The 15,716-nt window shown below is 43.0% G+C and overlaps 1 protein-coding gene across 4 annotated transcripts in view; it reads right to left on the bottom strand.

The window, feature by feature from the left end:
- Window positions 1-15,716, bottom strand: part of LOC144933584 (CAP-Gly domain-containing linker protein 4-like) — a 74,547-nt gene that overhangs the window by 57,188 nt on the left and 1,643 nt on the right. For 3 of the 4 annotated variants that reach the window (XM_078858527.1, XM_078858530.1, XM_078858529.1), the window contains exons 2-5: window positions 13,368-13,533; window positions 7,388-7,527; window positions 1,657-1,750; window positions 1,298-1,459 (exon numbers count right to left, since the gene is read on the bottom strand). In XM_078858527.1, the coding sequence (XP_078714653.1) occupies window positions 1,298-1,459; window positions 1,657-1,750; window positions 7,388-7,527; window positions 13,368-13,506 (535 nt within the window). In that variant the 5' untranslated portion in view covers window positions 13,507-13,533. Of the gene's footprint in view, window positions 1-1,297; window positions 1,460-1,656; window positions 1,751-7,387; window positions 7,528-13,367; window positions 13,578-15,716 lie in introns of those variants that run through there. The other variant, XM_078858528.1, reaches the window with a different exon arrangement.

Below are 15,716 nucleotides of genomic sequence, written 5' to 3'. Positions count from 1 at the left end.
AATTAGTGATCAAGTGAAGAAAATGTGTTTTATTTTAGCCGAATGCCTGGGCACTCAGTTAAGATTAAATGTACAATTGGGTCAATAACCAATGATACACCAGAGACAATCAAGAAAACGTTTTAGTTTCATAATCCTTAATTGACATCAAGGGTGACATTTGTCACTCAACTTAATTGCATAGTTAAAGAAATCCAATAATTTCTATTGATCTGACAAATTTCAACTGCTTTGTTCAAAAAGTCTCCCTCCTGAAAATTTCCACATTCCCATGGTGAGGGCCTGCCTTACCACAGGACAGTCACTACTCACTTCTCACAAAGTGGTTTGATATTGAATCTATTCCAGAGGGGTGACGAGCTGATTCAACTGTTGACCGAGAAAACCTTACAATTGTATGGTCCATTCATCAGAGCCAGCCAAACAAACACTTGATTATTCTTGGAAAAGTGTTATCACAAATCAATTACATCTCCTCTTACATTGCTATGGTGCAGGGGGGAAACACTGGTCTTCTAAAAGTGGCCCATTTGTTGTCGTGACAGACATCAGCGCCGTGAGCGGGGTACATTCTCTTTCCCTTGAGATAGTTCAGGCCATAAACAGGACACTCATGCCCAGCTCAGAGCCAGACGAGGCTAGACATGTACTTTTGGAGACAGACTAGATGTTTGCACACTACTTAAAGATAACAAGGTATATTAAACATTGCAGGTAGAAATAAAATTAAATCAATTTTAATATTTCTTTTTTACATTGGTTAAGTTAATATTTGAGCAAATCATGCAGGCGTATTGTTGGCTGACAGAAGCAATTATTGATATCCCAAAGCAAACACCAAGGAGAAGAGATTATTCTCTACGTGGGCTGAAATACATTGTGCGATGACAAAGTAGCTGCATAGCAGAATGAAAATGACTGTAAAGATGAGAAAGAATTGGAGTTTATTCATTATAAATTTGGCTTATGTAAGCAGTACAAATAAAACGTGAAAAACACACTAATTCAACTCTACTTTGCATTTTCGGACTGTAACCAGTGGGTCATTCGGCATGATGTTCCGACATTTCTCTCTACGAGCCGGGGGGAGTGAAGCGTCACAGACGTCATGTTGGACAACACGCGGCACAACCAAACACGTACATACACACATCAGGATGCTCCACGTGGTGCCTCCAACACAAGTAAGCCTTCATGGCACCCTGATGGTGGCCAAGATGGCAACAATGAAAAAACTTGTCTCCAATGCCAAGCTGATATGGGGCAGTGCATAACGCGACCACACCGGGTTCCTCACCTTTGGGCCCGGCTGCTTGAAGGACGACAGGGATGAGCTCGGGCACGTCAAAGTAGGCGGCATAGTGGAGCGCGTTCATGCCCGTCCAGCGGCTTCTCAGTGACGGGTTGGCCCCCAGCGTCAGCAGGCGTCCCGCAAATGCCGCTGCTGCTTCCGCATGGCCTATTCACGAGACAACGTATGAACGACAACAACAACAGCAGCCGCCATTTTCAACAAAGTGACGGTGGCATTACCGCAAAGCTTGTGCCAGGCTAGGTGCACTTTGAGGCCACGTGTCGCATCGAAGGCTCAACGGCAGGAGATCATAATGGTCACAGCAGGTAACATTTGAGATCGGATGAAGGAAGCAGTCTTACCAATGCCTGGTGCCCCAGCCTTGCAGGTGTAGTGGAGCAATGTCATGTCGGTGAGCTCATCTCGATCATTGGGGTGGCAGCCACGCTTCAACATCTGAACTCACACAGGAATGAGTGCAGCATCAAAGAGGGACTTCCGTCATTTATTATTCTGCTGTGGTGCAAGCACCAGTAATGAGCACTTGTTACAATTGGCATGGCACACAAAGGCAGTTTCAGAATAAGTATGATGAATGGCTTCAGCATCGAAGTGGTGATGATTCACTCACAAACTTGGGGTGTTGCTCATCCACATTGAAAGCGGTACAGCGGTGTAAATAACAAATTCCTATGGCGAGGGCCAGTTTATGCATATCACACTCGATGTTGTCTTCCAACAAAGTGGAATAAATGTTATCAATGTTGTATGGTTGATAAAATGAGCTGAACCGAACCCGAATTCCAACTTGCGGAATTTAAAATGCAAGTTGAGTGCACACACCACAGTGCTATGGTTTCACACTCATATGTTTTAATAAACAAGATACATTAAACTCTCCCAAGTCTCGAACTGCCTACATTTAACCTAATGAAGACTATGTGATGTAGGTTGTAATTATTATGTCGTACAAGAGAACAATCACATTGCTATACACATGCTCCCCAAAAAAATGAATAATACCCCAACAAGCAGGTCATTGTGTGACTACTGCAATAAACAAAATACCCCATGGTCCCCTCTGTGGCATGGTTTTGCATGACAGTCCACAAGTCAAAGGAAATCCTGAGAATAACAAAAACAATTATTGATGTGTCCAACTCACATGAGCAAAGTACAATGCTCCAACCCATCAGATGCAGAAATGCCACAATACCACATGGCTGGAACACAAAGTATTGCTTTACAAAAACTTGTATGCATTACAGTGTACATCCCTCGAGCCAGATGGTATTTTATCACAGAGCATGATGCACAATTGGAGGAAGCTGTGAGTTCAAATCCCAGTATGTTGTCGACTCAGATCATCATCCCTCCAAGATCAATAAAAATTAGTATCACTGTCAGAGACGCACATTGGGGAGATGCATCCCCAACAACAGCCATGCATATTTTTCAACACTGGTTTAGAGCCACTTATGAGGATTTGCACCGCTCCTGGCACCTTTGATTAAGGAGACACGTTGTGACTTTAGTGAGTAACCAACGATTAAGGGGGAAGACATGTGAATATATGTAGTACTGAACACTTTTTTAAACGTGGGCATTGACTGGTCAGTGGACAACAAAGGAGGCTGCAGAGCAGAACATTCTCTACTCTCGGACCGCCCTACACACAGGAGTTTAATAATTGCGGCTTTCGCAAATTCTACAGCGTGGGCGTAACAGCTGGCGGCAACCTTTCACAACAATGTCCAAGGCACACAGCGATTGCCAGAATAAATTTAGAGTAAAATCCCATGAATATATTTCCCCGAAATATTTGTTGTAATTTGTATTGTGCAATTAGTAATGATGTTTTGATAAAACGGATAACCTATGATAAATTACTCATTTCAATTTCAATATTAGTGCTCCAATATTTTTTTGCTGCTATACTTGGAGGTGGTAACCTCCATGCATTCTCATGTAACAAAAAAATATTTACCTCCTTTAACGTAAAATAATAACCAATCAATTCCACTGCCATATATACAACACTAATTTTGGCTCCCAAGAGACCACATTATTTGGAATGTTGTGGCAATCAATACGTCTCCCTGCTGAACTCAGCAATGGGATAGTGCTCATATCCACAAGTGGCTCTGAGCCATAGATAGATATGTCAAATTCCCTTGGCCAGAGCCAGTCTCCATGCCATTCTCAATGTCCTGCCGTGTCGTACACCAAGACAGCGGGACATGGAAGGGGCGGTATGGACACAGCAGGGCATTGAAGGGAGACATACCAACACAGTGGGATATGGAGGGAACTATGTGGACAAAGGAAAACTAAATGTAAAAACCAATCCACCCCATAGAAGTCTATACGGAACAGTATATTGGCATACATATGAATGCATAAATGGGCTTGGGCAAGACACATCGTTGGACAGGATAATGACCATCGGACAAGACTGGTGATGGAACAGCAGCCGAAGATGTGAATGCATCCAAGAGGACTACCACTGCAGAGATGGAGCGATGAAATCAGTTCATACGCAGGGGTGAGCTGCATGGAAAGAGCATTGGACCGCAATGGCGATGACGTGGGGAGACCTTTAGACAAAAGCAGCGAGACAATGGTGAATGATAATGATGACTATGAATGCACACAGCCATGAAGCTCTGCATGTATTAATTTACCTCCGAATAGGCCAACCTCCACCGCCTACGTCACCAGCTGCACTGCCACGTCCATTTTTAAAGACGCCAATCACAAACCTCAACCACTGCCCACGATCTGAGTATTTACGTAAGGCAGGCAGCAGTGCACTCGCCAAAAACTCTCACTCGTGATGAAATGTCAATAACCAATTGTGGCATTTATATTGCGCCTTGGTTAGCCTCTCACACTCATCTGTGTCCAACACACTAAAGGCAATAAAACGCAGTGCTTTTTTCTCATTTATTTTATTACAGCATTTAGCAAATTTCTCCACCAGCATTGGCCTACAGGAGGTGTTATTGTTCCCCCTGTGGCTATGGGGTGGGTTAATAGAAAGATGAGTGCATAACTCCACCGTTGCTAATAACGAGTGGATATCAACAATTCCACAACTAGTAAAAAACGTATTTGTGGGCACCACCAAGAGACGAGAATTTACACAACAAGCTCAGGATGCACTGCCTGCATTTAAATTAACAACAGGATTCTAGTGCTCATACACTTAAGAGAGCAACAGGGAGGTATTTGTCTCCATTAGCCAATGAGCAATGGAAAAATCCACCATCCTATGATGGGCGCGAGTCTCTCCGTAGCACAACCACTGCTGACTTACCGTTAAGTGGTAAAGAAAAATCAACCCCAGGGAGAACAGATAAATAGAATTTGAATTCCAATTGAGAGTCAGCATCACGCAAATAGATTTTTATTGTATTCGGTACATGCGTTCTATAACTGTGCGGGCGTGAACTGCGTAAGAGCATATTCCGTCACCTTGCTTCCAAGGACATGTGGATAAACGCGTAGTCCGTAAATATATCTTAAGAGTATGACGTGCACATGTTGAATCACAGGTGTAAGGAAATGGATTACCTATGGTGCTAACCTTGGGGGTTATTCAAACGTGGGGTATTAATAGCGGGTCGCCGGATGCTGCGACCGTGTCCGTGCGTCATTTCCATGATGTGGGTGCGTGGGCCGTAGCAGAGCCGCTTTCGAGCTAGACTTTAAAACCCACGCAAATACATCCTTCAGTACAGTGGCGAATGTTTGGTCACCTTGTGTTCCACGGAAACTGCCGCAAACGCCAGCAATAAATGGGGTTCATACACCACACCAAGCGCTTGGAAGACCCTGCTGAATTGTTCCATCATGTTCCGTAATTTGAAACAAGAGTGCAATTTTTACGGGCTACCTTGGCCGCTCAATAGTCCTAGGAATCCATTTTGTAAATGGTCAGCGGTTTTATTCCTGGATTGGCCTGGTAATTTCGGTGGGGTACAATCAATATACATTCAAAAACGAATAATGGCCATGCTGATGTCATCGCTTCATACTGCAAAAGCCAGCAACTGGTGAATAGCATGCAGTTCATTTCCAGTCGACATTGTCTTTATAAATTATATATTCAATACTCTGTGGCATCATGCATGAAAGTAGGCTACAGACAACATTCATGAAAGTAACCATGTAAAAACTGAAATCTAAAATATGAATATTACATACAATTAAGGTATTAAAAATGTATGACCGTCCCTCGAAAATGCAAAAGTTAAAGTATATCCCTGCATGGAGTGCTGTTCACTTCCATTGGTGGCCTTGAGTCAGTGGTGAACATTTTCCATTCCTGTGGCAGAATCTAGTCTCACCATACATCAATTACTATGTGACTTGCCAAAAAAGCAGAACTTATTTTATCGACCCACGAAGAGGATGATGGATTGCGTTCTCCCTAACCAGGATGTGCACAAGCAAACCTTCTGACTTCAAGACTAAAATGTTTTTTTGTTTCTTTTTCTCCACCAAAACTATCTGTGAATCCGTCAGGATTTGCAGACAACAGGAAGATCTGTAAATCCCCTAGCCCTTGCATGTAACATGATTTACAGATAAGCGGATGATGGATGGGTTGTACTGTGTTTTTTGCGGGTGTGAAGCAAATTTACATTTCTGTTCCCGCTGTCCCCTTTCATTGCTCACGCAAACTCGCCTATCACACATCCCCACCACCCTCTCCCCCCTTGTCCTTTGTCACCATGATTCTCTTGGTCCTCTCTAACTCACCTTCTATTTACGTCACACAAAGTTTAAAGTATAGATTCTTAAGAGCCATACAATCTGTAATCCAAGGACACTGCTCTTTAAGCTCGAACCAGGATTTGACAGGTGAGGTTTAAAAGGAGATTTGATGAAAAATGTATCAATCTGTCGCATGGCTATAGTTCAACAGTGCAAAGATATGTGAGGAAAATGTAGGAAAATTAGTTTTTTAGGTTGCACTGGGTGATGCAGCGGTGTGCAAAGGTAACAATTTCAAATCTCACGTGTAGGATGACACTGCCGTTGTCCCTCCAGGGTTGCTAAAATTATAAACCGAGTATCACTTTTTGAGAAGTGAACAGTGGTAGTTGTATCATTGTACGTGGTGTTTGATGAGTTGGGTATCCACAATGAAAATGTAGCGACAGGTTCAGTGGTGAAATTTCTACAACTGGCTCAGAAGCATGCCAATGGAAATTACTTTCTACAACAGCTCGGTCATTCTTATTCTTATTTTCAGCCTGGAAACTAATGCTCGTGGGATCATAGGATCAGTAAAATCATGGAGAGGCCAGACATTGCTGACCCCATTTTGGTGTAAGGGAGGGCTCACGAGGCCTGGCTGACCTAGGGAAGCCTAGTAAATGTATGTCAGCCGTATGTTTCAACAGAAATTCTGGTCGAGACCAGTCAGTTGGTATCACAGTCGACCAACGGGACTACAAAAGCTACGAATATAACCTTCCGGACAACCACTCGCACTACCGATACCACCAGAACTTGCACTGGAACAACTGAGATCACAGGGATGACCACTGGGACCAGCGGAATTACCATTGAGATCACCAGACCTACCAAGAGGGCTACCACTAGAACCTCTTAAGACTACCACTTGGATGGCCAGGACTACCACTGCAACTACAGGGACCACCGAGACTACCACCACTGAGAATTTAATGACTACAAAATTATTAGATGTTCTCTCACACGTGTGTAATTTATGTAAACACACAAATGCTCACTCGTGTATGTATGCATGCGTGAAAATGTAACACAGAAATCGCCCACAGAAGAATCTTAATTCCTGCAGCAATTGCACAGCTCTAGTCTTGATAGATGCTTTTATATTTTTATTTCAGCATGAAGGAACCAATGAGCTGTTTGGCTCTATTTCACGAGTGTCCTACGATGGTAAAGATGTTAATCAGTGCAGATTTTAAGTTACAATCACAGCACTCCTGATGACAAAGAATGTGCATTTTCGTATTTGCTCGTGTGCACAAGGTTCTCAGAAACTGTGGCCAGTGAGCAGGCGGGGGTAGAGTAGGTGGAGTAGGAGTCAAGGGTCACCTCGTTGCCGATGAGCGCCACGTGTTGCTGCACCTGCGGGACCCACTGGCGCAGTACGGCGAATAGCTGCGACACCGTCGTGCTGGGGGACAGCAGCAGCGTCTGGCACGATGGTTCCTTCGGGTCGAAGAACGCAAAATCTATGGCGAGAACAACCACACGCCGCCCACGGCCTGAGTTTAGACGTGCCGTTGTTAAAGTGGCGGGGCCAGATTGACAATGCAGCAGTTGCCGAGGGCCCCCTAGTGGAGGGTCTAAATCGAAGCATGGGTGGGTGTTGCGGCTGCAATGGGATCCCCTAACTTAAAGGGGCCCCCACAGTTTGACTGTTGCAGAGGTGCTCGCGAAGATTAATGTGGTGTCAACGCTTTTCCCTAAATGCTGGTCGAGATCCTTATGGAAAGCCTGCAGTCAGATTGTGTCTCTACACAGTGAGGCAGCGCTCTTTGCCATCAGTGGCCCCGAGCCACCAGAAGAACGTCTATGTTCCGATAGTAGGGGCCAGTCTAGCCATAAAACAAATACGGTTGAAATCCCTCTAGTACCGTAGTTGTTTTTTAGACTGGCCCCTGCTATGAAAATGTGGAATTTCCATTGCAGGATTTGGATCGCCAATGGTAAGGGAGGACAGCTCCATAGTCATTTGAGGAATGAAGCACCTCGAATTGACTCCTGACACTTGAATTAAATTAATGTATGATTCAATCAAAAACTACAATATACTGTTAAGTATATTATGCAACAGTCACAAATGCAATGCTGTCCTTACCTAAATGGGTGGCTGGGTTACTCAGGGAGCTCGTGTTCATGTCAGAGCACTGAGCCAGTGCCACTGAAATCCTGCATCTAAATCCTTGGCCTCCCACCAGGGATAAAATCAGGTTCCCAACTACAGCAGGTGTGATGGTCTCAGCTCTATAACAAATTACTGTTAAATAAAAACAGCACGCACTTCAACTGACAGGAACAGTGATTTAGTGGTTCACACACGATGCTTTGAACCTGGAGACCTGAGATCGAGTCCCACCAACAGCTAACATTCATTACACGGTTCTGGGTCCCCCTTTCACGAACTTCAAACCCCTCCATGGCCGTCAAAAGGCATAGACAAACTATCCAGAACTGGATTGACAAAGGGCTGTAAATAAGTTTAATTATTACTTACGGTTTGCCAATTTCTAAAGCCTAATTATGAAGCTCTCTGCTGTGCAAACAATTCTCATCTTAACGGCGGAGCACGTGGGTGGTTAGTAGGGAAATAAAGATACTACATAAAGTACCAGGGAATGAAACGCCACTTCAAGTCCTTCCTCAACGTGAGGCAGTGCCCATCTCCATCAGTGGCCCAGAGCCACCATAAATTGCCGAAAGAAGAATCATAATGCCTGCAGCTCTAATGTTCACATATTTTTTGTTTTACTTTTTATTTATTTCAGCAGAAAGAACCTAATGATCTGAAATGCTCTCATTTCATGTGCATTCTGACAAGCCAGACACTTGTTTACACATACGTAGACTACAAGATAAAAGACTGCACATGAATGCAACTGCAAGTTTACGAGGATTGTATGTCCAAATATGCAGGGGCATCACTCTGCCAGAACCGACGACGCGTACTGAGGTTCAGTACTGCGCGGAGTGACACTCAGTACTGCCGACTCCGCACAATGTGAGCACGCAAATGCCACTTGAGCTGCACGGGAGAATCTCCACTCACAAGACAGCTGACGACCACACCTCACCAAAAATAGCCGGGTGGAGGGTGGCTGGCAGCTGTCGGTGAGTGGAAAGTTGAGTCAACTCTGCAGCAGACGCAAACTTTTGGATCACCTCTCACCAAACATCGACAGAGGTGGCAACAAAAATTCCATCGCCAGCTCTGCATAACCTTTACGTTTTAGCGCATTGCAAGCATAAGCACCACAGTGAGAGGATGCAATAGCAAGCTTGAACACACATACAATGAGTGGGAATGACAGAGTTGGGTACTTGTGTACACAAAAACCACACTTAATACAGAACTGGATCAAGAGTAGAAGGCTGGGACCTCCTGAAAAAAAATTCTGAGACTTGTAGGGGCTTTGTTGGATAAATAATGGATTGTTGTAAATTATTATCTTTCCAGGTGTTGCTGTCTGGTTAGTGTGCGCATTTCACAATTGGAAGTTTGCCATTTCAGCCCCAGAATGCAGTGGATATCCCACGGAGAATATGGCCCCCTTGCTGGTAGAATTTCCACCACTTGCTCAGGATCAATTACGGAGATAAGCGCAAACCAAATATCATTTGGGTACAAGGATTAGATATATATTTTGTATTTTTTTTTAAGTTATGCATTTTTACTATATCTACCTTAAAAGTTCCACTAAACATACAGTCACAACCAATCAAAACACAAAAAATATTTTTTAGTACTGAAAGTTCAATTTCGATTTAAAGCTTTCGTGACTGCAGGGATTCATCTTCTTGGTTCTTTCGGTAAAATCACGTAAAAGGGAAATAATAAAATAATACAATTTTGACATAATAAAATAAAATTCTCACGACGTTTCGGCCACAACGCAAGCAGCCGTTCTCAGGTGAAGAACAGGGCTGTCGAAAAGATAGCATCTGAATGAGGGTACTGAAAGTTGGTTGTCCCGCACCTTTCCATTACCTCCTTTCGGCCAGACTTCACAGCCGTTGCAGTCAATACCCGACCTACACGACAAACTCTTAAAAGTTTACCGCCATCTGTGTTTACGTCCATTTAACAATAATGCACACGATGTATTTTTACATCTTTCCTGCCATCAATCAACGTCTGTGTGTCTAAGTGGGAAGTTGTGGCATACCAGTATGTACATATTGATTCACCTACCTGACAATTCAAGATATTTACACAATTCGAAGGTCAGGATTTAAGAACTGATTCTCTTTATTTAACATTATGGTTAATTTAGCAGCTATATCGTGGCTGCAGTGGAAATGTGAATCAATCACATTATGCATCTACGAATAAAAAATAATAACTCTATACATGCATGATTTAGTGCATTTATCGTGAGTGGAAGAATACATTTTATTGGAATAATTCATGCATCTTGACATCCCTCCTTGTTTGTGCACTATGATATGGACACAGCGACCTGGGTTCAAATCCTGTCCGTGTTAGTGAATAAAGTGGTATTTGAACCTGTCCTGGTCCTCCCCTAGGTTGCCTCAGCCTTAACGAATATCTGACATAATGTGATCAATATTGAACACTGGGAAAATGAATGCAAATGACCATGGTGCTCACCGCACTACCCGATTGTGTACTGCACCAAAATGTGCTCACAGAACACAGCACTTGTCCCAAAAATGCCATAAGGCTAAGTGCAATGCTTGTATATTTTCATTCGTGTTATAAAAAATATATTAATACGTATGGACCTTCCACAGAACACTCAGGAGAGACAAGCTCCAGTAGTTTCTACAACCGGTGCAGTTCCTGATATGACAAATGATCACCAAGACATTTTCAACTTTGCTGAAACCTGCATGTAGTCCAAGCAGTTGAAATAATGCCAATGTGGCACCTTGCATGCATCCATTTATAAATTACTAAGTAAGTCATCGCTGCTCCTTGCATTTCCAAGTGTCAAGCTATGGATCATCCTTCACGTTAACTATGCAACTTTTCCTCGACCAATTTGAAGACCAGGAAAAATAAAACCCACGAGCCCCTTCATGCATGCAGATAGTTTGGGGCAATAAGAATTGTTCTTTTTCCCTCAAGAAGTCACAATAATATTCTCCAAGTCAGCAAACATAACCCAGGGAGAAACTCATATAACCATTCTCCTCCCTTGGGAGCCTAACGGTAGCACACGACCCCTGTCTCATTATGTAAAAGATTTATCTTTGTGGTCACATCTTAAAACACGAACACCATAGGGAGGGAAATAATTAGAGAAACTATTTGTAATACCGACAGATATTTAATTTAACAAAAAATTACGCAGAACATATCCGCCCAGGCGACGCTGTGTTTCGTGGGCTCCAATCACAATCAGAAACTTGCGGGTTCAAATCACAGTCAGGGATCGACTCTGGGGATCAACTAATCACTTTGTAAGAAGTCAAGCCAGAAATTTGACCACTTCCACGATAGTGTGGAATTTCTCCTCGCTCAGGGTTGCCAAATGAGATGAGCACCGTCCCTCTTGCTGGTGTGAGTGGAAAGACACCTTGATTAAAACCACGTACGAGAAAGGCCTATGCACGTAGGTTGATTGTTAGCATCAGCAGCACACATCAAAAAGCAGTCAGGTTAAAATTAGAAACGGTTTCCGAGTGGCGGTAATCAACCAAGCGACAGGTGAAGAGTACGTTAACCTTCAGAGCTTATTCACAAACACACTGAGCCAACCGCAAGGTCATTTTAAAAAATAGACTGGTAAGCATGCAACCATGTTGGGAAGAGCTAGCAGAGTACCATTGAGCCTTTGACAGGGTCAAAAAATATGTATATCAACAAGCAAGAAACCAGCCCAATAAAGGAGCTTTTGCTTTCCTAAACAAATGTTGTATAATGTAAAAAGAAAACACGCGGTAATTGAAAGGGTTATTTATTTATTGTTGGGGAGCATGTTTGCTAAAGTATGTCATCTAAAGAGTGGCACGTGCAGTTACCATTGAGGGCAGTATGAAAAATCTAAGCATGTAACAATTCATATATTAAAAGTGATTCTTACACCAAGGACTGAATAGTGCATATGGAAATAAGTGAATTTCACATTATGCACATTACATACAAAATGTATGCTTGTGTACTTTTATGTTAAAGAATAGGACGGGACAAATGAAACATAACATATTGGATGGGCAATATAAATGTATGTATGTTGAACTTCTTTCGCACCGTACATAGGTGCGGGAAGGATACAATTGCAAACAAGCCAAAAACGTATCATTGATGTCTAAATTGAATCATGACTCTAAATTGTGGGGGGTCAGAGGCTGAATATTGAACGTGCCTGATAAACACTGCAATTAATGTTCTGATTCACAGTACCTACTGTCATTTTGATCATAATACTACCAATGAAATTATTTCAAGCATAAAGTACAAAGGTTCCTCATCCATATACTGATTAAATTCCAAAACACTTCACCTTGAATCTTTGGGTGATTGCAGGTGATGGAGACATTGCCAAGTTTTTTGTCAAAAATTCTACAAAAAGGAACATTTGTGAAAATGTGAATCAGACCTAAAGAATCTCTGGACTAAAATTACTGGAGATCATCTCCGATGGTGGTTCCTAAGGCAGTGGTAAAAATTCTGCGTTCTTATTGTAAGCGCAACTCATTGCACACTCTTGAATTCTCACTAGGTGTTACAAGTTTGATCAACCATGGATGGATGATGGTATGAGTCAAACACCAACTTTCCATTAAATTACAATTGTATACAGTATAATCATGCAAAACATGTGAAGATGCTTTACAGACATTGTGAGTACTATCAGGATAGGTGAGGAGTTACAATCGTTTTCGGAAAATTGAGATATAAAACCATCATTGTAGGCAATCAATTATGTGCAGCGGAAATAAAGGTAGGTCTTGATTGAGCAAGGTCTTAAAACGTGAAAATAGGTTTTTTTTCCCCTTTTTTTTCTGGCAACAGAAAAAAACTATTCTCATATTTTGGTACTGGCAAAGGGGGTCCCATGGTGTCTTAAACAGTGTCGGCAATATAGATAACACGCCTGAGAGAGAATTCCAGACAACAAAGGTAGCAAACATATTAGTCAATCGAGGGCTCTGTCCACAGTCCTACCGATAAGATATTTCCGTAGATCTAAAACTAGTGGGCCTGTCAGCAAGCCTTCACTCGTCTGTTGGCCTTAGTGCCTACACTAAGCCTGGCAAAGCACCGTGGTGACCCTCGTCACCCCTCTGGGAAATGGTAGTCGCTGCGTGTGGGCTCTGGGAGGCTTAGTCAGAACCTGCTTACCGCTGCCGGGAGGCATGGGGGCGGCTGCCACAGCGTGCACCCTGGACACGATGCCCTCAGTGCTGTCGATGGATGACTTGTAATCCAGCATGCCGAACTCCACCTCCAAGGCCGGCTCCACATCCTCCTCTCTGGTCATGTTTGCTGCGGCTGTTTAACTGGTACACTTTAAAAAGAAAGACCACAAAGATACGTACGTGACTCACGGGGCTAACAATGTTCCTGCCATCGTAATAAGTGAGCACTGCTGAGCTACTGGATCACAATTTGAGATTTCCACCGCAGGGTAAACCAAGTTTTCACGCTGGGAAAGGTAAAAATGCATTCATCACTGTGCAGCAGAACCAATTATAAATATCTGGTTTTGAACATAAATTTGTGAACGACAGCTCTGAGTGCTTAGGCATCTGAAACATTTACTTACACAGCTGAAAAGGGAAATGAGTGGTGGTTCGTGCACTGATAGATGAACCTGGCAAACTAAGTTTGATTACCGGCCAAAGTTAATGTCAGTGATGCATATCTGAACCAGTCCTGGCAATCCCCTTCACCAACTCGTACAGACCAGCATGGAAAACTATAGTCCAACAATCCCTGCGACCAACACAGTGCAGCAGGGGGGTCTTCATCCACAAGTGGACTGATAATTATTGATATGATTGTAAAGTTATTTTTTTCAATAAAAACCTCGTCAGACTATGTTGGTCGTTAGAGTTCTATGACCATACTTCACCGTGCTGGTCAGTACATATTTTGAAGGAGGGAGCACAGGCAATCCAACCGAGTTGGCCAGGTTCATTGCAGTGCGCTAACCACTGTACCACCGCTCCACCATTGTTTTTTACAGTAGGGCTTCTGTAAGTTAAACAGCAAGGGTAAGCAAATACCAGTGTAGGAGCAACTAGAAGTTAGGTGACATCTCCCATGAAACGAAGACCAGTTGTTGGAGTGTCACATTGAGTGGATATGCTTGAGATTTAAATTTCCAAAAGCAGGCAGCTTTAGAGATTAAGTAACAAATTTGCTGCAATCCTTGGCAGAGGGCCGCTATTTACAACCATTGCTATTTTGGCTTCCGCGCTGATAGAATATTGGAGCAATTTTTTTACGGCCAACTTTCCATGCAGCCAAACACAAATGCATGGGACGAAGTTTAAATTTCACAACGAGTATATTGCCTTCCTCGGTGATAGCTGCTTGCAAATATTATTCTCAATTCTACATCACAACTGCAAATCTATTAGAAATTGTCTTTGCCTACTACAATTCAATAAAACAATTTAGCGTTATATTACTTAATAAGAGATTACAAAAACACGTTGATTGCACAGCTTTAAAGTCCACCGACTCGTTCAAAGTGTCTTTATTGTGCATTCATTTTTAAGGTAAACGATTATTTGATTAATTATTTAGCATTTTGCACAACATTTTTACTGGCTTATCATCACTAATTTTATACCAAAACTTTCATTATGCACCATTCTTAAAAGTGGACACATCTCTCAAGGTCCTTCAGTTACATTCGTTTGTCAATCCACTGCGGTACGAATGCCTCTCCACACCGTGTCGGTCATGGGGTTTGTTGGACCATATTTCACCACGCCGGTTGATTCAAGGTTCGTGAAGGGAAGATTGAGGGGAGGGAAGGAGAGACAAGACCGGTTCAGCCCGTTGCGGTGGTGCAGTGGTTGTTAGCACATTGCCTTCTGAACCTGATGGCCTGAGTTTGATTTTTAGCAACACCTAACATCATCAACAAGTGAAGTGCCGGGGCGATAAAGGACGAAAGTAACATACACATAAAAAAAAAACTAATTGGGCATCCGGCCGAGCAGCAGAGTGCCTCACATCTGACAGGTTGGGAGTTGAAGTTCCCGTCAGGAATTAGTTCTGGCAAAGTCGACCCCATGACGTGTATTTTATCAGCAACATATTCAAAGTGTAGCATAAACATAAAACGTCAGTGTTCAACACTCAAATATGCTGTGAGCAGTGTTCATCTCTGTCAGCGTTGGAGCCTTGAGTTGTGAATTGCGTTACAAACCCGGTGACCTAAGTTTGAGTGATGTCTGAACCGGTCCCCCCTCCCCTTCACCAGCACACACTGACCAGCGTGATGAAGTATAGTCAAACGATTCCGCACGTCCGATACAGCGAGGGGCCTTCGTCCAGCGGTGGATATGACACACGACTGCTGCAAGTTTAACCTTTGCCGGCGGTGCAAAAGTTTCACATTACTATGGCAGGCTTAGCGCAAAAAGTGCATTAGATTACTCAACTACGGCATAAATGTAGTCAAATTCTAGAAGATATTGATTAAATCGTTGCACACAATTCAAAGGACGCGCA

Source organism: Lampetra fluviatilis, chromosome 7 (assembly GCF_964198595.1).
Source record: "Lampetra fluviatilis chromosome 7, kcLamFluv1.1, whole genome shotgun sequence".
NCBI classification, from domain to species: Eukaryota; Metazoa; Chordata; class Hyperoartia; order Petromyzontiformes; family Petromyzontidae; genus Lampetra; species Lampetra fluviatilis.
This window is presented reverse-complemented; position numbering and strand designations above follow the sequence as displayed.